This window comes from Biomphalaria glabrata, chromosome 9 (assembly GCF_947242115.1).
Source record: "Biomphalaria glabrata chromosome 9, xgBioGlab47.1, whole genome shotgun sequence".
Taxonomy (NCBI): Eukaryota; Metazoa; Mollusca; class Gastropoda; family Planorbidae; genus Biomphalaria; species Biomphalaria glabrata.
The window spans coordinates 22997160-23023702 of NC_074719.1; the positions used below are offsets into that span (position 1 = coordinate 22997160).

At 36.7% G+C, this 26543-nt stretch overlaps 1 protein-coding gene across 2 annotated transcripts in view; it reads right to left on the bottom strand.

The window, feature by feature from the left end:
• LOC106066239 (LIM homeobox transcription factor 1-alpha-like) overlaps positions 1–26543 on the bottom strand; it is a 100403-nt gene that overhangs the window by 68227 nt on the left and 5633 nt on the right. Inside the window, exon 2 of one of the 2 annotated variants that reach the window (XM_056041954.1) lies at positions 12696–13050. The exons of the other annotated variant lie outside the window; for it this stretch is intronic. Coding sequence (XP_055897929.1) covers positions 12696–12786 — 91 coding nt within the window. The 5' untranslated portion in view covers positions 12787–13050. The remainder of the gene's footprint in view (positions 1–12695; positions 13051–26543) is intronic. 2 annotated transcript variants of the gene reach the window in all.

Consider the following 26543-nt stretch of genomic DNA (forward strand, 5'->3'; position numbering starts at 1 on the left):
TAAAGAAGTGAATACTGTGGTACTGTGATGTAAACCAAAGATGTCAATGTGAATGTATCTCAGCAGTTTAGATGTATGATGTCATGTAGAATACTGTGGTACTGTGATGTAAACCAAAGATGCCAGTGTGAATGTATCTCAGCAGTTTAGATGTATGATGTCATGTAGAATACTGTGGTACTGTGATGTAAACCAAAGATGCCAGTGTGAATGTATCTCAGCAGTTTAAATGTATGATGTCATGTAGAATACTGTGGTACTGTGATGTACACAGAAGATGTCAGTGTGAATGTATCTCAGCTATTAGATGTATGATGTCATGTAGAATACTGTGGTACTGTGATGTAAACCAAAGATACCAGTGTGAATGTATCTCAGCAGTTTAAATGTATGATGTCATGTAGAATACTGTGGTACTGTGATGTACACAGAAGATGTCAGTGTGAATGTATCTCAGCTATTAGATGTATGATGTCATGTAGAATACTGTGGTACTGTGATGTACACAGAAGATGTCAGTGTGAATGTATCTCAGCAGTTTAGATGTATGATGTCATAGAAAACTATGGTACTGTGATGTACACAGAAGATGTCAGTGTGAATGTATCTCAGCAGTTTAGATGTATGATGTCATGCAGAATACTGTGGTACTGTGATGTACACAGAAGATGTCAGTGTGAATGTATCTCAGCAGTTTAGATGTATGATGTCATGTAGAAGTAAGATTTAAAAGAAAATGTCTGACGACTCTCATTTGAAAAATTCCCCTCATTTGCAGGGACTATCAAAACCAAAGCTATCGTTGGTCGTTCGATCTTCTTTTCCATCAAATCGAAACTGAATCTCTCTTTAACAGTACACTGTTCGCTCAATATGTTTAATTTCCACAATTCATTTCTCGCGAACCTAAAGACGCGAGGCAGCTGCGATGGTTTAAACAAAAAGTACCACACATGTGTCTACCTCGGCCTTTTTTGTTTATATTTTTGTACGAGGATTATATTAAGTCACTCTGTCTGTTGGTCTGTCTGTCTGTCACGTTATTTCTCCCAATGCCCATTTTCTAGGATCAAGTTGAAATTTGCACAATTATTCATTCTCGATAAAAACCCACGAATGAATAAGAAAAGAATAACCAATTAGTAAATAAGTGGTAATAAATTAATTTTGTATATTGAAAAGGGAAACAAATCCTGTAGAATTGATATAAATGGCATTAATTTCGCGGTTATTTCCCTTTTATACGCTTTGTTTATAAAAAAAAAGTATTTTTAAAAATTTTACTTGAATTTTTTTTTTATTATCCTCAATAATCTTTTTCCTAGTATATCTAAATACATATTTATCTATGTTTTAAATGATTCACTGGAGAAAATGTAAAGATTCTAATCGACGGAGCAACATTTAGTGATAAAGATCATTTGAATAATTTCATCTAGTGGTAGAAACTGACTGCAGGACATTGACCTATCTTTAGATTGCATGCAAGGTAGAGACACCTTTCTTGTTGGACAGGCGTGACTGAGAGGTATAGTGTTGAAATAGTTAGGTCTCTTTGAAAAGGTCTTTCTCCGCCCTCCCCCTCCCACCTATTTTTTTTTTTAAATTTCCGTAAAGTCGGCCAGTGACTCTTCAGTTTGTTAACATATAGCTTGAGGCTGCAATCGTTCTCTTAAGTCTTGGTTTCGAGTGTTACCAAACACACATCACCTCGTTGCTGCATTTCTCAGACCAAGGATGTACCGTCAAGTGAGTTGGGACTAAGATGTAGGTAGGAATTTCTTTTGGATCAAATGTATAAGTTTAACCCGAGAGTTGGAACCATTCTTTGCACACTTTCTTTCAGTAAATGGTGCAGTGAGGTGCGCATGTTGTTAGGAATACAAAGCTAAGGGAGAATGACGTCAGAGAACGTAATAACTGAACGCCATTGCTACTCTGTACTAAAGGTAATACTTTAATAACCCAGATTTATGATCTTATTTTATATATTACAGGTTCAAAAAAAAAAAAAAAAGAAAAAGAAGAAAATGATTTCATCTCGGTATGCATGTTAATCAATGACTTAAAGTCTGCAAAGTCGTTCGTTTTCCTGGCTGATTCAGGCAACCCACTCCATTCTGTAATGGCACTAGAGGAAACTGGTACACCTTTTTATTTTCTTTATTATTATTATTACTATTATTATTATTATTATTATGTTAGAAACCCGAGCACTCATATTTATGAGGAGTGGTTTAAGTCCTGGGAGGAATCAGACAGAGCCCTTGGTGTCTGGCAGTGTATGCGTCACTCAGATCGCAACGATCTGTGGTGGTGGTTGAGGTCAGAGTAGGGCCTAGAGTCCTAGACCATTATTGCACAGTGTAAGACGGAACACTGTCCTATAGGGGCATACTTTGCCCGGTTCTGTCCAAACTATTACTCCGGATGCGTCACTGTGGAGTGAGCGTCAAAACAGTGTCGCATATCTCGTAAGAGTGGGATTTTTTTCTTTTTTTTATCAATGAACAGCAGATCAGGGACATTAAAATCTACCGTTTTTTCGATCAAAATTATTATTATTATTATAATTATTACTAATATTATTATATTTTTATGTGGTCTAAATATGTCATAAAATTTATTAATAATAATCCAATACTACTACTATGTAAATAGAAATGTCTAGATATAGACCTAGAACTATAACTAGCTATCCGCGTCCCTGAACGAAGTCACTACTCATGAAAAAACGACATATTTCTAAATCTGAACTCATTAACAGTTAATTTAAAAAAAAATTTTTTTTACAATATTTATATTAAAGGCTGGTGAGAAAGGAGTAGGGGTGGAGATAGGAGAGGTGTCCGTCGGTTCCTTCACCCAGAATGTCGCCGCCTATGCATGATGTAGCTCACTATAAGCCTACACACAGATTCACAAACGTTGTTCGATGCTAGAGATCGATCAATAGCAGCAAGAGTGATCACTCTTATTATGTTTGTTTGTGCCTGTTTCCAAGGTAACGACGAGGATAGAAAGCGTTTTTTTTTTTTTTCGGTAGTGTAGGTTGATGAAATTACGAGCTGGTCTGACCTAGTTGATGTTACTATAAGTCACGTGGGGCCAGTTGAGGGAGAGATGTGAGACAAAACGGACGTGTTTTTGTAGTGAGTTAGATCGTGTTTCTATAAGCATCTACTTCTAAGTTGAATCTGTGTATATGTTTTAATAAAAGTTACAATACGTTTAATTTAATCAAGAGAAGTCTGTTAAAGTTTATTTAAAGAGATCTATATCGAAAATATAATAGGCCTACAATGTATCGGTTTTGTTCTACCAGTTTGGAGCTGAAATTAAACAGGCGGTTGTCACACTGGACACGGAAAATCATCGCTGCACTGAATACACACTTTACATCTGTTTACATACAACGCAAGCATTCCACCATAATTATCAGGTCTTTCTGAGACGATAAACTCATACAATGCAAGCATTCCACTATGATTATCAGATCTTCCTGAGACTATAAATTGTTACACAGATGCCTCAACATAAAGGCTATGATGTTAATAAATTGTATATATAAGACATATCCACATATAATTGTTACTGTCTCAGTTTTCGCAATGTACACTGTAGGTCTTCATAGATCAATAGCAGACTTATAAGACGCTTACATGAATAACTTATGCAGATTTTTGATCGACGTATTTTATATTTAGTAAAATCTATATGACAATGAATCGATTTAGTTGAATTATGTACATTTATATCCTAAACATCAAAGAGCATCACTTCTATCTAATCTTAGCCTGTGGTCCCGTCTGGAGCATAGGCATCAACCAGCTTCCTCACTCAGCCTGTGGTTCCGTCTGGAGCATAGGCATCAACCAGCTTCGTCCTTCAGCCTGTGGTTCCGTCTGGAGCATAGGCATCAACCAGCTTCCTCACTCAGCCTGTGGTTCCGTCTGGAGCGTAGGCATCAACCAGCTTTCTCACTCAGCCTGTGGTACCATCAGGAGCATAGGCTTCAACCAACTTCCTCCAGGCTGTTCGGTTCTGGGTCTCTCCAACTGACACGACGTATTGCCCATGATCGGCTGGCCAGACATGTTCTAGAATGAGGCACTGTGTCAAAGAAGAAAGCAGCATCCCATTAAAGTGGATCTCTCTCAGATATGGATCGGACCATTCAGACATTTGTCTTTCCGAAATCTTGTACAATGAGTGGAAAGTGTTTGATGACTGTAGACGTGATACAAAGGCCACTGGGCCAACTTCTGCACAGTACTATAACCCACAGTCATGAGACATTTGTAGCTGACTGCATTGTATTGCAGGTTTGTTTCCGGAAGCACATGATTGAGCAGCATTGCGCAGGACTTTAAAACTTGTGCAGAAATAGCCGAGGACAAGAAAACAGCCAAAGCAGAAGAAGAAAAGCGCCAGAGAAGAAACTCTAGGCAATGGACACAGGTTCCAGCTGGACTAGTTTGTCCAGTGTACAGCCAAACATTCCGGTCAAACAGAGATCTCACCGGAAACAAGAAAAAAAAAACGGCCTTCAGCCCGGTGGATGACAAAAGTGATCATTATAGTATTACTATTGACCAACTATGTCATCATATATTACATGTTATATTTTGTGCTCTAGCTCATTGGAAACTTCAATTGGTTTTATTTGATAGACAGCCGAATGGAAGCTCAGCCACAATATTTGAAAATGTTGGAGAAATCTACAATGTTCAAATTCCTTGTCTGACGTGAACATCTCTGTACACGCCCGTAGGCAGTTTATCTTCCATGTAGAGCTAAAGTTGTTGTCATGCTTTGGTCTCTTGGAAGTCAACATGCCAGCTTTATGAAATAATTTAGAGGCATTGTCCTCGGGTCAAAGATTAATGATGAATGAAGTATTACACGGGATTACGCAGGCCCAAAGGTAGCCTGCTTAGTTAGGCAAATCTGATGCAGACAAAGCCGATGTACGCCAAGGATCTATTTATACTCTCTTTTGGCAGTCTAAAGTAAATCAAATTCTAATCGTACATCTATATGTGTATCTAGAATTTAGCTCATGATGATTTATAAACAAATAGTGTTGAACTGCCTTTGGCTTTCGATAGTTGCAAGCTCCGTTCCCTTCCCTCTAATTGGCTCAAAACGAAGGCAACTCTATTAGCGGTTTTAATTTAGTCAAATAATAACATGTAGAAATAGTAACAAAATGGTCACACAAACAAGACCTATGTAAAAAATGGTAACAAAATGGTCACATAAACAAGACCTATGTAAAAGTGTCACTAATACTCTTAGCCTGCGTTAAAAGAAAATAGAAACTGTCAATTGGCGTCTGTTGTCAGCATGACTTTGTAGGTCAACATTTGCATAAAAGATGTCTCACGTTTAAGTTGGCTCAATATAATCTTCTGTAATCCCAACATCTGAAAGAAATTATGCAACACACCAGCAGCAACGAAACGCCCGAGACCGATCACTAGCAGGGAGGATAATACAATCATTACATTAAAGTTGCTGCAGTAAAAAACAAAATAAATTATTGCACATCCTAAAACCGTCTCCATCGGTCTTAAAATTGCGCCCAAAATAGAAGAATGCATAAGCCTTTGATATATTTTTTTTCAAGGACATATAGTATTATTTTGTTAGAAAGGAACGAGTATTAATTCTCTGGCGCTGCCAGGGTCGAGTTTCGTTAAAGAGAAACAAACTTCATCGTAGTCCCTATAACAGTTTCCACTGAGGAATTTTCTGGTGATGTGGCAGGTCTGCAGCAGTACCGCCCTCTGACAGGCAACGAGGATGTTCCTAGGAATGTTAAGGGCCTTGAGGTCAGTTGTTATTATCCCCTCGGTTGATGTAACAATCTATCTATATATATATATATATATAATTCTTTTCATGGCTCAACAGTTTGAACACCAAGAAGTCATGGAAAGATCACTCTTTTATTTATTTCTACCCACGTAACTTTAGCGGCGAAAGAAAAAGAGGTGGGGGGGGGGGGGGAGAACAGGTAAGCTACTCTGTATGCACCCGTCACTAAATAGAAGGGCCGGACTTAACCATTGTGGGACCCTATTCGAAATGGATTTCGCGGGGCCAAGTTTGGGTAGGGAAGCGGACTATAAGTGAAAATGAAGAGTTTGTATTAGAAAATAAATTCGTCTTTGCATTTTATTCATTCTTTACTACGTACAGAAATACTTTACGAGCCTTGCATGTAGCGATGTCATACAGCAGTGATGCTCAACCTAGTTCGCCCTGCGGGCCATTTTAATTTCCGACTCTCGTATAGTGGGAAACATGAAAGAAAAAAGTAACGAAATGAAATTGACTTGAATTTGAAAATATTTGATTTGAAACCATTGGATCTAGTGCTAACATTATGAATTGGATATTTGAACTTATCTTTTTTTTTTCACGAGCTTTATAAAGACTCATTTTCTCTTTTGAGTAAATATTCCCATCGATCCTTCAATCTGTAGGCGTAGTTAAACTATCTTTTATTCGCGGCTTAAATCAAGATTGTCGCCATATTTGTTTTCTAACTCGGTTTTCATGTTTTTCTTCTTAAAACAGATGCATTTTCTTTAAAAATCAAATATGTTGGCTTATTATCATGTTCCACAAAAGTAAAGGTCTGTTAACTTTTTCTGGTAGATTCTAGGCCTACATTTAATAAGCGCACAAATATTAAAGGTCATGGTACCAATTAATTAAAGAAAAATTGAAGGCCCAAACGTAGGTAAAGATACATAAGTCAACATTTTTTGGATGGGGTATTTTCTACACTTTGGGCCAACATTTCGGCGGCCCGGATGGAACCACGTCGCGGGCCGGATCTGGCCCGCGGGCCGTATTTTGGGCATCACTGTCATACAGTATATCATAAAAATTGTATTTCCTACATAGATCATGCTCAATAGCAAGTGTTTCAATCTATCTACGAGAAATGTTGACCTCAAGTAATTCTTCATTAGTTTGAGGCGTGAGAAGCTTCTTTCACTAGATTACACAATTACGGGTTACGGTATAATGCCGTTTTTTTTTTATCGCGCGTAGGATTGGCGTTTTCCATATTGAATGACACCCCAAAATGACAATTTTTGTCTAAATATTTAAGGAGATTTGTATTAGTTTTCAAAAGATTTTAATAATTTTGGAGATTTCCAGGACTTTTTCGTATATTTTGCAATTTAATGAAATGTACAGGAGCTCCTGGTAAATAAGGAGGCAGCGGGAAATCTGTTATAAGTTATAAAATGGTTTAATTTAATAATGTACACCTAGAATTAGCGCGGGTCCTATAAAAGTGTGGGGCTCAACGCGGTCGAATAGGTTTCAGTGGCCTAAGGCCGGCCTGCGTATGTTACGTGGTGGGTCGACTTGTAGGGTATATTGTTATTTTGGATACTTTACATAGACGCTTCATCTCCAAGCCTAGGTTCCAATATTTTCTTTGTTTTTCTATCTCAGTTTTTCTTAAATTATGAGACAGTGGTACGGCTATGTCGGTAATGGTGGCGTTTTTTTTTTCTTTTTTATCAACGAACAGCGGATCATGGCGACTGAAATCTATCGTTTTGTCAGTCAGAATAGGCCTATCCCAGTTATTACTATTATATTATTATTATTATCATTATTATGTTAGAAACGAACGTGTAGTCATTCTCTGGCGCTGCCAGGGTCGAGTTTCGCTAAAGAGAAACAAACTTCATCATAGTCCCTTTAACAGTTTCCACTGAGGAATTTTCTGGTGATGTGGCAGGTCTGCAGCAGTACCACCCTCTGACAGGCAACGAGGATGTTCCTAGGAATGTTAAGGGCCTTGAGGTAAGTTGTTATTATCCCCTCGGTTGATGTAACAATCTATAAATCGATCTATATATATATATATATATATATATATAATTCTTTTCATGGCTCAACAGTTTGGACACCAAGAAGTCAGTTGTTATTATCCCCTCCGTTGATATAACAATGGGGTATATTGTTATTTTGGACAATTTCCATAGACGCTTAATCTCCAAGCCTAGGTTCCCATATTTTCTTTTGTTTTTCTATCTCAGTTTTTTTAAATTATGAGACAGTGGTACGGCGACTTTATTATTATTATTATTATTATTATTATTATTATAAGTGCAACGGCTATTTCAGTCTTCTATAAACTGATGCAGAGTAAGAAACTACCTCGACATAAATATTAAACTAACTATGCACCTTGTTTTACTAGATATATAGGCCCTACGCTTTAGGCTCTACGCTATTTTTAAAACAAGATTGAACAGTCTTTTATGTTGATACTGTTGTCCAGTGATCTCGCACGTTTAGTAACAAATACAAAACCAGCATTGTTTGGCTACAGAACGAGACAGCTGGGGGTCACTCACAAAGGCCGCGGGATACACATTTGAGGCCAAAAGAAAATCCACTTCCGAGGACAGACGCAGACGGCGAAAATGAAAATCTTAATCGACCACCGGCGGACATTGGTTATGCTTGGCCTGGATGTGGCAAAATATGTAGGTCACAGCTGGGGCTGTGTTTTCACGGGAAATACTGCACTCCTCATTGTTTTTCGGACTTGAAGACAAGCTCTAATATTGACCTTAGTACCATAGACAGAGTTTTGATATTTGGCAAATAATGTCAATTTATTTTACGTTAATGAGTGCGTGTTCATAAAGACATCAGCTTGGTATGGTTTCCCGATATAGTGAACTCAAGTTTTAAACATACAAGACTTTCTTTTGCATGTACATAAACATTTGTTAATTCCCTCTAGTAACTGACACTTTCTTCGTGGTAAAAATAAATAATCTTTTATTTTGACAAATTTTCCTTAGCCTATAGAGCTAAAAAGTCACTCATAAGCTCGTACTGCCTGACAACACATTCTATAAGAATTTCAGCAATAAAACGTAATTAATGATTGAACACAAGACACATGTGTATTTACCGTTAAAGCTCAAAATATTGATGGGACACGTGGGAACTAAATATACATTGTGTTTTTCTTATTATCGAGAATCAGAATATTTTATGTGGCCACCCCCATGAAAATGTAAGAGATTTGTGATAGTAATATGTTTCTAAAGTGTGTATTTCATGAATGTGTTTTTTTTTTATTTTTAAGATTTATTTTTTAGCTTCAAACCTCGCTGGCGGGGGGTTTAAACTAAAAAAAAAACTTTGGCTATGCTCATAGTATTTTGAGTGCGTCATTTGCTTTTTTTTTATATTGAAGAGATATTTTTAGCTTGAAACCCAGCTGGATAGGGGTTTAAACTCAAAACCCCTTTGGCTACGCTCATACAATTTTGAGTGTGTAATTTGCTTTTTTATATTGAAGAGGGGTTTATCGTAAATTTTGGAGAGGGGTTTATAATCAAAATCTTCCTTAGATGTGCTCTTGGAATTTGGGGATTGTCGTTTGCATTTTGTTTTCTTTTATAGAAGAGGGGGATTTAAATGCAAAACCCACTGGTAGGGGGTTTTAAGCTCAAAACCCCTTGGTAGTGGGTTTCAAACTCAAATTTAAATTTAAAACCCCCTGGCAGAGAGTTTTAAACTTAAAACCCCGGGTAGGGGTTTTCAAAATCAAAACCCCTGGTAGGGGATTTTAAACTCAAAACCCTTTGAAGGGGGTTTTAAACTCAAAACCCCCTGGTAGGGGGTTTCAAACTCAAAACCCCTTGGTTTGGTGTTTCAAACTTAAAACCCCTCAAAACCTTCTGGTAGGGGGTTTTAAACTCAAACTGCTAGGGCAAGTAATGGTTTAGTATTAAAATTTCACCTAAAATAAACAAAATTAAAGCAAAAGATCAGTCACTAAACTCCTACACCCCCCCTCAGGGGGGGGGGGATTTCATTTCGGGGGGGGGGGGGGTTCAACCTGGCTACGCCCATGATTCATCGTATGCAATAAGATATACTTTAACTTCTACAAAGAAAAAAACTTGGTTTTATGGGCAATGATCAATTATGGTTTCTTTTGATCTGCAGGTTAGCCACGAGCTGATTAGCATACAATAATACTTTTGACAACAAAAATAAATACTGTTTTACTTTTGTATGCATTACTCACGGAGATGATTTTGTCCAGCGGCTATTAGACAAACTAATGGCATTCATGGCGCCTAGTCATTACAGATACAAAAAAACTTTGAGTCGTGATGCATACATTTTAGGGACTGCAGAGGTATAAACAAAAAGGGTTATTCTCATAATGCATATGCAAACTAAACAGCTTTTGTTTCATATATTTCTTTTTTTTATGACTGTTTTTTGTGTACAGAGAAACGGTAAATTATATAATGTATAATAGTAGCAAATAGTTGATAATATAGACATTAATAGACAATAATACTGCACTTTTTATATTCTTAATAGTTATAATGCATATTACAAGGATTAAATTATTTCATTATAATTTGTGTTGTCGTTTTGTTTTGTTTTTAACTTGTCCGACAAACATCGGACGGCACGTCGCAATGAGAATGTAAACATTTAGAAATATAGAATGAAATTCTAGCAAAGACAAATGACAGAAAATAATGGAGAAAAAAGGTTAACAGATCTCGTGTGGTGCCCCAGCTGTCCAGCAGACCAAAGGATAGGTGAAAGTGAATGTGAAAATAGATGTGAACCTGTCCTAACTGATGTTTTATAATGAATATCTAATTGATCTAATTGTTTTGTAAAGGGCCAATATTTTATTCCTCAAGAATAAAACATTTCCATAAAAACGAAAAAATCCAAAAAAAAATTTTTATTTCTTTGGTTAGAAAAAATTTGATGTTCTACACTGTGTATCGCACTACAAATCACGTGATAATATGAAAAATTACTTATTTATTGTTCTTTTAAATTATGTCTCACTTATGCATACTAAATAGATTTTTTATCTTTAAAAAAATAATAAACATTTTTTGTGTGTAAATATAGTACTTAGTATAACAGAACCTACATAACTTAACAATACAAATAAAAATAAAAGTTTATGACAAAAAATCTACAACCGTTTGCATAAATGTTTAGAAATATGGTTAATTGTTGTTCACCCTAATAAAGAGCCTCAAGTATTTGTTACTATTAATAGTGAATAGTTGTAAAAGTGGTGTATTTTTATAAAATAAGCTGCTTGCATAAGTGATTTAAAAAAAATAATTTTTCGCTTTCAGAAAAGAAAAAAAGTAGCCGTTGCATTAGAACTTTGAATGGTCTAAAATATTGTGATGTCAGATTTTCACTATCTTTTCTAGTTTACAAGATCTAAACGGGACGGACGGACGGACAGACAGGCCACACAAAACTAATAGCGTCTTTTCCCCTTTCGGGGGCCGCTAAAAAGTGTCCGAAAATGGTACATTACAATGTGCACATGATTTATTTACAATGTCGACTATGTGACACTCGCAATACATTTAAAAAAATGAGAAAGTATATACAAAGTAAAAAGTAAAGTTCCCCTTTCAGACCTTGCAACTATAGGGAAGATGATGTAAAGGCCATCTGTTTCTGAGGCCCACGAGGGGATCATGTGGCCAGCACAACAACCAACCGCCTTTACTTTCTCCAACTAATGTCAGGTACCCATTAGAGCTGGATGCCCTAGATATCGCGAAATTTAAAATCACGGGCTTCTACGGGATTTCTCAAGACTTCTCTGTTCGGAAGTCTAGCGCTTTATCGCTAGGTCACCACGCCAAAGTTGACCCAGAAGTACTATATAGGTTAGTGAAAAGTTTAAAAATTAATAGTAGTTGGAAGGTGATTGGGAAATTAAAATATTTATTGTCAACAGTTTTGAATTTTCAAAGGAAAAAAAAATGACTATTTGAAAGTCAATGCCTAACAAAGTTTCCATCCTATACTACTGAAGACCAGCGGGTCACTCTTGTACTAGCCTAGAGGAGCAGACGATCAGACAGTCACTCCAAATAGTGACACAGTAAGTCGAAACAAAATGTTTATAAAATGCAGACTTATTCAAGTAGATTTCCACGGCGGCGGCCAGGTCAATAAAGCAGCTACCTAGACATAAATAATGAACGAGAATTACTTGATTTATAAATCGCCACAGGCGAAATTTTTTTTCTCTGATTCCTCTGATTAAAACACTGGTGTTGATGGTCTGATACAAAGTCACGTGGTCTAAAGCAACCGTTAAAAGACACATTAATAATATAGTGTTATTTTTACACGAAATTTCAATCATAAATTTACATTTTTAACTGTTTTTTTGCCCTTGTTTTTTTTATTGAGGTTATCTCCCGCCACGCAATTCATTCATTGGATTATTTTCAGAATAGACTTTCCACAATTTAAATCTGTAACAATGGTGAAAATAATTATTGTCTATATATTATACATTTGAGTATAATGTATATTGCCTTTATATTATAACTATAACTTATATTGTCTATATGTATTATACATTTGCGTATAATGTCTGTAGAAACCAAAGTAGGTGGCGCTGCATTGGATCCTTTTAAGCCAAAAAAAAATAAAAAATTGTAGTCTGCAGACCTGAAGTGTGACCTCCGTGATTGAGTCGACCAAGACACCTTAAAATGAGTCATGCATCCTTAGCTAACCTTTCCATCCATAAAGATCGATCTACATGATGGTGTGACACAGACAGGTATAGACTAAAAAGGAATACTACTTATTAACTGACTAACCTTGTCCAGGTGTTGTTAAAAAGTCTGTGATGTAATTAGGAATCCGTTTCGTTGACAAGGGGACACCACTCTCCATACAAAGGGATCTCATTGAAACGGCAGCAAGTGGCAGATAACTCTCTCCCACTTCTGCTTTGAGTTCAGTACAAAAAACGTGTGGACCTTTTTTTTCTTCCCACTATCAAACGTATACAATCCAAAATTGTTGTAGAGGGCGGCCCCTTATCTGCACCTATGCATCGCAGATGGGCCAATATTTCACTGAGTGACCTCCAATGGCATAAGAGCAAGCGACCTTCGAAAAATACACTGAGCTTAGGGAGATAATTCAATGTATTACATCCAGACTCGAGAACTGCAAAAAAACAGAAAAAGACAGAAAGAGTTATTTGCTGATCGCTAATCTAGTCTTAAAATTTATGCTCCTAAAGATAAGACTAAGGATATATTTCTTCTTTTTTAATGTACAGCAAAAAAAAAATAAAATGGGGAGACGGCGGGGTGGGGTGGTGGGGGATAAAACGTGATGAGTGAGGACTGTCCTTGGAAAGGGGGTGGGGGGGGGGGGTCGGCTGTCTATCTTCGCCCCAGTCATACAGCATGCCTATTTAAACATTGTGTTGTGGTTTTGTAACAGAACATGTACAGAACATGTCTATATCTTAACTAGGACAATTCTAGTCGTCTGCTCAATTAAACTGAAGGAGAAATTTAAAATGTATATATATTACCACGTGAACACACTGAACAGTAGAACAAGGGAGACTACAAGAAACGAAACAAACACACAACATACACAAACATAAATACGCACAGAAATGTAACAGATGATGATTTAAAGCTCATTAGTTTTCTTTGGCCGACGGTTAACGAGGTTGTTATGTGGCCAGCACAACGACCAACCGACCGCCTTTACTTTCACAATGTATGTCAGGTCCCATTAGAGTTGGGTGGAATCAGCTGCGATCTAAATCTCCAGAAGTTCAAAATCCCATTCGGGATTTCAACTCGAGACCTCTCGGTTCGGAAGCCACTCAGAAACAACGCATAGAGAAACTTTAGATAATAATGATATTAATTATTATTATTATATCCGGTGACTTAGTAGTAAAGCGCTTGTTTACGAGCCGAGGATTCGAATCCTGGTGAAGACTGGAATTTTATATTTTAGGATCTCTACGATGCTCCTTAGTCCACCCAGCCTCTATTAGTTTTGTGTGGTCCGTCCGTCCGTCCGTCCCATTTAGATCTCGTAAAGATATTGAAAATCCGACATCATTATATTTTAGACCTTTCAAAGTTCTGATGCAACGGCAATTTGTTTTTCTGAAAACGAAATATTTAAGCAAGCATTTTTTTTTTGCATAAAAATACACAATTTTTACAACTATTCGCTATTAATAGTAAAAAAAAAAGGGAGATGACAATTTAACATATATTTAACACATTTATGCAAATAGTGTTAGATCTTTAGCGGCCCCCGAAAGGGGAAAAGACGCTATTATTAGCGGCCCCCGTAAGGGAAAAGACGCTATTAGTTTTGTGTGAAATGTCTGTCCATCTCTCCGTCCGTCCCGTTTAGATCTCGTAGACTAGAAAAGATAGTGAAAATCCGACATCACAATATTTTAGACCATTCAAAGTTCTGATGCAACGGCTACTTTTTTTTTTCCTGAAAGCAAAAAATCTAATTTTTTAAATCACTTATGCAAGCAGTTTTTTAAAGAGAAAAAGCTAATTAGTAGGCCCTATGCATTATAAATTAGACCTAATATAAAACGAATATTAATCTTGTAAACTGCATTTTCATGTACTTATTTTAAGTATCGTACGTTTGCAATATTCAAATAGGACATTGAGCCTTTTCAAAACAATTATATGAACTATAAAACTTCAGTTAGTTAACCCTAACCCTTCTTTCTCCATTCTTATCTCTCATTTGTCTTTGATATAATTTCATTCGGATGTTCTTTCTGAAAATATTGAGGCCTGCCTGGGTGGACCACAAACTGTCTTTGTAACCTTGTTTGTCAAAAAAATATTTAAAAAAAAATTGTATTGCTAAAATTATTAATTTTTTGTCGTTATAACTATGTTCATTTACAAAATAATGTTTACTTTTTGTAACAGAAAAAACTATTTAGTATGCGGTGCCAGAGAATGAGTAATTCTTCATGTTTAAATATTTTAAAAATGCACATGCAGATGCAATTCATGAACACCAACACCGAAACAACGGCATAATTACGAAGCAGTAAGATCTTAATAAACAATGTCCAGAAGTGTTACAGGCTGTAAGGGAAATAGTCTAGACCAGTGATGCCCAACCTTATTTGGTCTGCGGGCCATTTCTATTTTCGGCATTCGTGTCGCGGGCCATATCATCAAATAGAAAACAAAATTAAATATACAATAAGCTATTTTTAATATTTTTATTTGTGGACCCACTTACATAAATTAATGTGATGCATGAAGTTTATCCAAAACCATTTTCTGAATATCTGGCTGCATAGATGAAACACCAAGTCGGAGCACTGAATCTAGATGTTCATCAGTGAGGCGATTAAGCAACATGGTTTTCGCCCGTTTCATCATTGAGAAAGTTTGTTCACACAAATAAGTGCTTGAAAACGTGATCATCCTTAGCGCTGGAAAAGTTTCTGCAGGTAACACGGAGTAGAATTCAATGGTCTTCATCACTTGAAATTTGTCAAGCAGGAATGTCTGGCTTTGTAAGTCAATCAGTTCCAGTTGCAGATCTGTTGGGGCACTTGACACATCGGCAGCATACGGATTTTCAAAAGGACGGATTTCATTTTTTTATATTCTGAAAATCCAGAAATCTTTCACTGAAATTATTCATCAAGAGCCTCATGAGTTGGATCATTCTTTCTTTAGGAAAAGACATATTTAGCAGCTTATCATTTTGTAGAGTGGTACAGGCTGGAAAGTGGACAAGATGCACCTTTTCCGCCTGTTGAATGAAGAGTTGCAATTTTGTTTGGAAAGCACATATGTCTGCATACACATGCAAAATCAATTTGTCTTTCCCGTGTAGTTTGGTTTTGAGTTCATTTAGATGTGATGTGATGTCGCATAAAATAGCCAAATCCCACAACCATGAGGGGTCGTAGTGGCACTTGTTTTGATTTATCGGTCATAAATATTTCAATTTCGTGTCTCAAATAAAAAAAAAAGTTTTAATACCTTTCCTGGGATTAACCAGCCCCTCACTTCACTGTGAAATAGAACGTCTTCATATTCAGACTCTATTTCTGTCAAAAAATCTTTGAAAGTTCTGTGATACAACGTTCTTGTGATATGATGAAATGTACAGTGTTGAGCAGATCATTATCACATGGTCCAGATTCAAAACCTTTCCACAGAGATTTTGTTGTTGAATGATGCAGTGAAGCCGCAGGGGTTCAGTTCCATTTGACTCAACAACTTTTTAAATAACATTTGTTGTCAATCCGCTGTGACATCCAACCATATTTCTAGCGCCATCAGTTATCACTCCAACTAATTTATTCCAAGGAAATGAAAGGTCCTCTATGATGATTGACCAGGTCTTCTCCAGTTGTAGTCCCTTGCATGCTCCTCATAGCAGCTAACTCCTCTGTTATATCAGAATTGCTGTTTGTACCGTGAATAAATACCGCGAGTTGCGCAGTATCCGTTATGTCAGTGGACCCGTCAGAAGCAATAGAAAACATTTCGTCAAAGAATGAGTGAGAATCCAAACTTAAAGAGAATATTTTTTCAACATTCTAATTTGTTACATTTTTTTTTTACATTTTGTTCCAATGCTTTGGCGGGCCGGATAGAATCACGTCACGGGCCGGATCTGGCCCGCGGGCCGTAGTTTGGGCATCGCTGGTCTAGAACATAAAGAATAAGAAGTTAAGATTAAAATGTATATATAAAGTGAATTAACCCTGGACTGAAAAAGCACCAAAGCATCTTAAAAATGGTGCTACAAGAAACACTGATAACTTGCTACCTGAGTATCCAAATAAAATAAATATATAAATATTAGTGCTGCTAACAAGTCAATGATCAGGTGGTGACGCCAAAATTGTTGCATACATCTCTCATCAAATTTACAAGATGACCGACACTTTCAGTAGTTGAATGGTCCAATGTTTAGAGCAGGTATAAAATGTTAACTCTAATATTTGAGGAGTAGACCCGATGAGGGATTTTCATAATTTAGGCAAATCTATAAAGAGCTTGCTTTTCGTATATCCGATGTTCGAAAATAATTTGATGAACTCAGTGTTTCCCAAGCTTAATTGATGAACTCAGTGTTTCCCAAGCTTAATTGATGAACTCAGTGTTTCCCAAGCTTAATTGATGAACTCAGTGTTTCCCAAGCTTAATTGATGAACTCAGTGTTTCCCAAGCTTAATTGATGAACTCAGTGTTTCCCAAGCTTAATTGATGAACTCAGTGTTTCCCAAGCTTAATTGATGAACTCAGTATTTCCCAAGCTTGTTGTCTCACATTATGAGAATTGAGCGGAACACTTAGCTAATTTTTAAGGAGTTTTTTTTTTTCCAATTTGTTTAAATAAACAAAATAATTAATAAAAATTATTTTACATTTATCTACATAAAACAAAAGCGAAATATAGACATATGGATTAAAGAAATTAAGGTTTAACCACTTTATTGGTGTTATGTCTTTGAAGAGAATATTTACTTTGTAGCGTCAAACCTGTTACCGTACCTTGTCTTTGGTTTCAACATAATAAGAAAATGCTCATTCGCACAAATAGATGGTATGATAAGGAAATAAAATAACGATGGAATGTATTGAAATATTGTGGAACTCTTCAGACAAACTTGATCAGAAATAATTTAATGGTTTTTCTATGTATCTTTGTTTCGAATTAGAGTTAGATCTAGAGCAGTTCAAAGTTCATAGTGTTGTTATTATAGACTTTTGTCCGTTTACGAGAAGTCATAGAATCAATGTTTCTGTTCTGCTCGTGGAACACCTATTCAGGCCTCCCGGAACCCTGTTGTTCCACGAACACAGTTTGGGACACACTGGAGGAGCTTAATTAAAAAATAATACTATAGCATCATTTAAATTGTATGTAGAATCATATGTGTAAGCTGATGGGCTCAGAGTACAAAGTATATTTGTTTGTTTAGTTGGCAAAGATAAACATTGACGATATGGTCCTGGACAGTGTATACTTGTCTGTACGTTTACAATCTCTCATTTGATTTCCATACAATTCAATGTAGATTTCATTCTATCCCCACAACATTTCTACATATCGCTTTCTCTCTTTTTAGTTACACACACACACAACACACACACAGCACACTTAATCTATGTATATCAAGTCTGTAAATCTAGTGCTATATGTTTAACAGACATCGGTGTCCTTCAGTAGTACTCACACTTTACCTTACTGACTAACGTACACACCTATTTAGGATTGACGGTCAATATTTTATTAATACCAGACTGTGTAGAACAAAAGTATATTATGAGTCTTTTTTATATATTATGACGTGTATGTCCGTTACAGCGTTTGAATCACACCAACAGCTCTTTTAATATTTATTTAAAAATGGTTCATACTTAGGTGCATACAATGTATTAATTAATTAATTTAAAAAAAAATTCCCTTTTGTAAGGCCAAGATTTTAAGTTACTTACGTACATACTTTTGGTTCGATGCAGACTATAGAAACACCTGTGCCAAACCTCAATATATATATATATATATATATATATATATATTATATTATATTATATGTACAGCCTATGTGTAACACTCATTGTTTTAGTTTATATTATATACATATTATTTGATACTTGACTAAAGTAGAAGTAGAAGTAATCTATTTTCTTACCATGAGCTCGATGATGTAATAGGATTCTCAGAAGCTTTTTAAAAATCTAAACGTGACAGACGGGCGGGCAACGCAAAGAAAAAAAAGAAAGAGAAAAAAAAGGCTTTTTTTTTTGTACTTGAATCTCTCCCTGTAACACAAAAATACACCTCAATGTATGCAATATGCCACGGAGCCAAAATTTAAAAAAAGTAATTTAAGAACAGTATTTACAGCGTAGACATAACCATGACTTCATTTTTGGACGTATACTCATCAACAGACCCTGCAGCTCTTCTAAGGAATAATAATTAGTTGAACTTGTTTTCAAACACAACTCCCACCACATTAATCCACATTAGATGAAGTCAGTTTGAATTGCATCATAAGATTACCAAATAATTTTCATAAGGAAGTTCTCCTTTTTTTTAAATCTAGTTCTTATTTTTGTAATCAGATAAACAACGGATTTAAAACTAATCAAGTGTGAATACTAACACTTTGCCAGGTCATTGGTTTATGTAAACTAGTTGATGAGATCAGTACAAAAAGAGCGCAAATCAGACTTTGATGATTTCGAGATAGGAGTTTAGTCCTGACACCATAAATACTTTACGTTCTCATTACTTCAAAGATTTTGTTCATACAAATATTAGTTTCGAGCTCCAGAGATCTAATGGCATGTGTATAGCATTGCATTATACAAGTTCTGCACAATAATAATAACCCGCAACCATCAATGACATGGCCGTACCACTATCTCATAGTATAAGGTAAACTAAAGTACAAAACACAGAAAATAGGAGAACCTAAGCTTGGAGATTAAGAGACTATGGCAGTTACCAAAATAACAATGTATCCAGTTATATCTACCTAGGGGATAATGACAACTGACCTAGCAGACACATTCAAGGCCCTTAACATCCCTAAGAAGATTCTCGTTTCCTGTCAGAAGGCGGTAATGTTGCAAATCTGCCACATCACGAGAAAATTTCTCAGTGGACACTGTTAACAGGACTACAATGAACTTTATTTTCCTATAAGTTCGACCCTGACAGTGCCTGAGAATGAAAATTAATTCATTTCCAAATAATAATAATTATGGTCTTTAAGCAATCAATATATTTTTATAACTCTGTTGGTGACGAGGATGGTGGTAGTGGTGTTTATGTAGTCAGATGACACAAATTGCCCAGGCCAGCGTTAGACGAGTGGTCAGTCCTGACGAGTGGTGGTGCAGCGACTCTTCGAAAAAAATCTATTTTGAACCTTTCTTAGGCCAGTAACGTCCGATATAGTCATGTGCTCAGCCAGAAAAAAACGAGTTACTTTCCGTCGGTTTCTAGAAGGCCTTTGGGGAACAGTTGAAGTAGGCTACATGTGATATGTAGTCTAGATAAATGACCGAGCGAAGGTGATACAGTCAGGACGATTCGGTTCGGAGTTAGAGTCAAGACACTGCACGAGCACGAGACGAAGTCACGATTCATGTTCAAGTCCGGCGCAGTGTGAAATCGGTCCGGAACAGTTGAATCCAGTGCAAGTCCGGGACGAGGCGTAGAGGCTAGTAGAGTTTGATACATCGGTACAGGAGTTGATACATCGGTACAGGAGTTGATACATCGGTACAGGAGTTGATACATCGGTACAGGAGTTGATACATCGGTACAGGAGTTGATACATTGGTACAGGAGTTGATACACCGGTACAGGAGTTGATACACCGGTACAGGAGTTGATACATCGGTACAGGAGTTGATACATCGGTACAGGAGTTGATACAGCGGTACAGGAGTTGATACAGCGGTACAGGAGTTGATACAGCGGTACAGGAGTTGATACATCGGTACAGGAGTTGATACAGCGGTACAGGAGTTGATACAGCGGTACAGTTGTCAACGGTGAAGCATGTATAGCGTTACGTGTAGCCACTTGTGGCTGTGATGTATTGGAAAGTGTTACATTATTTTGGAGCCCTAAGTGGTCACGTTCTTTGAGTTGGTTGCGTCGTGTGGTGCAGTTTGCAGAGAGCCTGTATAGTGAGAGTCTTTATAATTTAGATCTATATAATTCGAAAGGATTTAATCAAAATATAGTTTTATCGTTATAGATTTAATTATTTGCTTCAAGTATGAAATAGTATAGGCTTTTGTGCTTTGTTAGACGTCGCTCCTATCAATAGATCAACTACTGCATTTCAGCGAGACACCTTCTCGATACCAAAGAAAAGAAAAAGAAATATAAATTGTTGCGATACGCATCTTAGTCTTAAGTCCTAACCTTAACCCTATCTATCTATCTATCTATCTATCTATCTATCTATCTATCTATCTATCTATCTATCTATCTATCTATCTATCTATCTATCTATCTATCTATCTATCTATCTATTTATATATCTCTCTATCTCTCTCTCTCTCTCTCACTCTATATATATATATATATATATATATATATATATATATATATATATATATATAGAGAGAGAGAGAGAGAGAGAGAGAGAGAGAGAGAGAGAGAGAGAGAGCGGACGAGAGAGATATGCAATGAGGATTCAATTAATATATACTTTTACCTATTATTTCATTCTGTGTCCCAGTATAGTTTATAAGTCAATAGAAGTAGGCTACACGTGATATAAAGTCTAGATAAATGATTGACTTGTCAGGGAGATCAAAGTAACAATCAGTAGAAAGGAAGGATTGATTGTATTCAATCAAAGATAATCATTTATCTATCTACTACATCATTCCTCTAACCCCCCTTACCCTAGACACATACAAGTTGACATCCCTCCCCACCTGTTTTGTCTTACTTTTACATTCTAATTGAAGATTCAATGAAGACAGGATGAGAGAGAAGCACGCACACACACACATACACAAACAAGTACATCAGAACATTTGACATTGTCCTTCAATCATCAAGCGCGCATCAACACACACACACACATACAGTTATACAATGACTTAGCATGCACTGTAAAGTCAGAGAGGCGTCGAAACACAAAAATGTTCACTTCTTCCTATGTTGTTTTTTTAATCGCCAAACCCGGCCTGAGGGGATTCTTTATTGGCACTATGTAGAGTGCATCCGCCAACTTTTAGCCGTCACAAAACAAAAAAAAACTACCCCAACTCCTCACGTCTCACCTGTCCATCTAAGCCCGTGTTTTAACGACAAACACCCCCCCCCCCCCAACCCCGACATCAGATACCTGAAAGATGCACCGGCTGCAGTGATGGCAATCAGAGATGGAATGTCGCTCGCTATAAGAGCACCTTGAGTGGGAAAGGACGATGTGGGGGGGGGGGGGAGAAGACGGGGCTAGTAATTGACCTGGGCTGAAAGGCCGGGAGGGGGGAGTAAAGGGGTGAGTAGTGTAGTAGTGAGACTAGGCGAAGAGCACAGCTGGGTATCTCACAGTAGGGCGCCGCTGAAACTTAAGAAATGTCCCCTCCTCAAGATAACACATTATCCTTTTCAAATCAAACTCAATACAAAAACAGACTGTCGTGGGTTGGATATATATATATATACAGGGCTTTTTTGTGACGGTACGCACCGGTACGGAGTACAGGCACCTTTTTCAATGCGGGGATATTAGTAGTTAAGGTTAGGCAATCCATCACTGAGTACCGGCACCTATTTTTTTTTTTTTTACAAAAAAGCACTGTATATATATCTATATGTATCTATATATCTATATCTATATATACATATATATATATATATATATATATAGATAGATAGATAGATAGATAGATAGATAGGTAGATAGATAGATAGATAGATAGATAGATAGGTAGATAGATAGATAGATAGATAGATAGATAGGTAGATAGATAGATAGATAGATAGATAGATATAGATATAGATATAGATATAGATATAGATATGTATGTTATTTTTAGCGGCCCCCCGGAAGGGGAAAAGACGCTATTAGTTTTGTGTGGATTGTCTCTCTGTCCATCCGTCCGTCCGTCCGTCCCGTTTAGATCTCGTAAACTAGAAAAGATATTGAAAATCCGACATCGAGATATTTTAGTCTCTTCAAAGTTCTGATGCAACGGCTACTTTTTTTCTAAAAGCGAAAAATTTAATTTTTAAAATCAACTATTGAAGTAGTTTTTTCATTAAAATTACACCATTTTTACAACTATTCACTATTAATAGTAATAAGTACAGGAGGCTGTTTAGTAAGGGAGAGTATAATTCACAACCATTTTAACACATTTATACAAACGATTTTAGATTTTTTGTATAAAAAATTATTTTATTTAAAAATGTATTGCTAAGTTAAATAAGTTCTATCATAATATTAACCATTACATTTACAAAAATTTTTTTACTTTATTTTAATGAGAAAAAAATCCATGTAATATGCATATAAGTAGAATATAATTAAAAAAACAATTAATAATTATTTTTCATATTATCGCTTGAACGGCAAAAGGTTCACAACAGAATAGGGGACCTAAATAAAAAAAAAAATTTTTTTAACTGAAATGGTATTTTGTTGTTTTTTCCCCTGAGACTTTGAATAAGCGATTGACCTTTGCAAAACAATTAGATCAATTAGATAATCATTATATGATATCAGTTAGGCCAGGTTCACATCTAACTTCACCTTCACTTTCACCTATACTTTGGTCTGCTGTACCATTGGGCCACCACACAAGATCTGTAAACCTTCTTTTCCATTTTTCTCTGTCATTAGCCTTTGATAGAATTTCATTCTAATATTCTTTCTGAAAATATTGAAACCTGCCTTTTTACCTGCTGGGGTGGACCACATCGTGGGACGATGTTAAGTTTTTTGTTTCCACACAAACTGTCTTTGTAACCTTGTTTTATTCTACTTTTTTTCACTTTATTGTTTTAAATTCTATTAGCCTACTCATTAATGAATTAAAGTTGATCAGAATTTATTAACAGATTCTACAAACTAAACTGTGCAACTTATTTGTTGATGTACAATATATACATGTATTTTTTTTTAAGCTCTTAAAGTTAAAGTGCAGTCTGACTTGTGTAGTGGGTAGATGTATGTGTTCAAGTACTTCAAACCATCAAGTGGACATCAGAAGAATATCGTTATGAAATCAAGACATACATCCCAGGAATACGATTCGAAGCTAGCAAGGGATTCAACTGTAATATTTATTTACAATGTCAGTATGCTGCCTTAGCATGCTGCGTTTTGGCCTAAAAATGGTCAATGTCTTTCAATAAATTCAGTGTCAAGGAATAAACAATCGAACAGTAGGATGTGATTTACATTGGGATTAGACTCGAGAGGATTTGTGTTTGCTGGGCGCCCTAAGGAAGCACCAAAAACCTTCTCCCTCACATGTGCAAACAGAGATTGAACCCTAGCCCAACTGGTACGAAGGACACGGTATAGAATAGCATTAATGAAAATTGTATCAAAGAGACTTGAAAGATTTTACTATTCACAGAGTGATTCGATTTCCATAGTTTTTAACCTACATCGATTAAAATAGTAACCAAGTTGGAAAAAGAGAGACAGAGGAGAGTAAGAGATAGACACACATACACACAAGCACAGAGAGAGAGAGAGAGAGGCCTAGGTGAGAGTGCAGATATAAAACTATAAATATTGATTTGATTGTATTGCTCCCACATTGCAGTTTCTCTTCACCTATATTTGTTGTATCGTTGAGATACTGCAAGGGACTTCCCGACAGAATCTCAACTTGCGTCAATGTATTTCTTCATTTATTGCCTACCATCCAGCATATCTTCCTTCCATTTTCCTGGTGCTTTTCCCTGTAGAAAGATCTTAGCAAGTTTTAAAGATCACGTGAAATGCTCTTACTACCAAAATTCGTACTTTTTTTTTAGAGGTTTTTCTTGTAACCGGATAGATTTGACATCAGGAACTGTAACGTGATGCATTCAAGATCAGTGAGGACAAGCTGAAGACTGTTGTCTCCATAAGTGGAACTTTGCTTTCCAGTTCTACTAATAGCATTGGAGACTAAAGGCAGACAAGAATGTCTTAATGACCAAGTAGTTAGTCTGATCTTTGTGTTGGTATCTGATTCCAAAAAGGTTTTGTGTTCTTCTAGACAATACACTAGCATTGAAGTCAGGTTTAAATCTATCATCAGAGACATTTCGAAAATAAGTTAAACTTCAAACTCTCACTTCTCTTACTAACTTTATTAGTTTTTAACAAGATTCCCTTACAATTAATTCCTTCCGAGCCGGTTGGCTCCATAGAAATCGGACTACAGCAAGGCTTGCAGCCTCTTTCAAACTGATGTCCACTGCTTTGAGATCTATTCTGTTTTCACAAGGCTGGCATACTGACGAGAATGCCTCTCCGAAATGGTACTTTATAGCCACTGCTAACAATGCTCTGAGAAATGAGTTGTACTGGTCTTACCACTGAAGGCGACCAATATCTCTTCTTCTGTTTCTCCCAGCACCACGTATGTCCAGCACCATGTATGTCCAGCACCACGTATGTCCAGCACCATGTATGTCCAGCACCACGTATGTCCAGCACCATGTATGTCCAGCACCATGTATGTCCAGCACCATGTATGTCCAGCACCATGTATGTCCAGCACCACGTATGTCCAGCACCATGTATGTCCAGCACCATATGTCCAGCACCATGTACGTCCAGCACCATGTATGTCCAGCACCATGTATGTCCAGCACCATGTATGTCCAGCACCATGTATGTCCAGCACCACGTATGTCCAGCACCATGTATGTCCAGCACCACGTATGTCCAGCACCATGTATGTCCAGCACCATGTATGTCCAGCACCATGTATGTCCAGCACCATGTATGTCCAGCACCATGCATGTCGCTTGCAAAACGTTCTATAGTGATTGTCTTGCTGCCTGTCTGTTCCTTGCATGTATTTGTTTTTAAATCCCAAACTTGTAGAAAGCATTTAGAAAGAAACGAACACTAGTGTCTGCTCATTGTCAATGGGAATATTTCTTCTCAGTCATCTAGTGCTCCTTGATATACTCTCTCTCTCTCTCTCTCTCTTTCTCTCTCTCTCTCTCTCTCTCTGTGTTTCTCTCTTTTTGTTCGGTTACTCTGTCTGTGTGGTGGCTTCTCATGTTGTTGTTGCTGCTGGCTACTGTTATCATCACTTCTCTGCCTGTGTGGTGGCTTCTCATGTTGTTGCTGCTGCTGTCTAATGTTATCATCACTTCTCTGCCTGTGTGGTGGCTTCTCATGTTGTTGCTGCTGCTGTCTAATGTTATCATCACTTCTCTGCTTGTCATTGAATGGGTTCAAAGTGAACGAACTGCCCCAAACTTTGATTTCATGATTATAAAAACATATCGCGCCATCGCTAGTGTATCCACGAACACCAACACACACAGGCTACACACACACACACCAACAACCCAAGACGGAAATGTACTTACAGTCTGTCCAATTGTGTCACGTTTGGCCCATGACCTCCCACTGAGTTAACAGGCCATCACTGATTATGTCAGATCAAACTGTTCGCTCTTTGTGTTTGAAATGTATTTTAAAAACTAGTTTATTTTCATCAGCATTGGAACATAATCAGTAGATATGTAGAATAAACCAATACGAATACATCACCTCTAGGTTTTGATTCAGTTTGTTATGCACTAGCTTTGGCTTTGTAATATATTATAGAAACAATTCAGAGAGTGTTTATTTATTTGTTCTGTTTTTTGGTTTTCAGTCTAAAGCAGGGGTGGGCAAATTACAGCCCGCGGGCCACATGCGGCTCGCCGAAGTCTTTTATAAAGAAATCAGATGTGCCCACAGGTTATACATATGAAATGCAAATATATTTTTAAATAAATAATTCTCAATATCTATATAAATTTTGGAAATTTCTTATTCTTATCACTTTTGAGGAAGAGGCTAAAGAAGCAGTGTCTCTAGATATCATTCTAAAACGTTTAAAATAAACGAAGATTATTCTTATTGAAAATATTTAAAAACAGTCAATGGA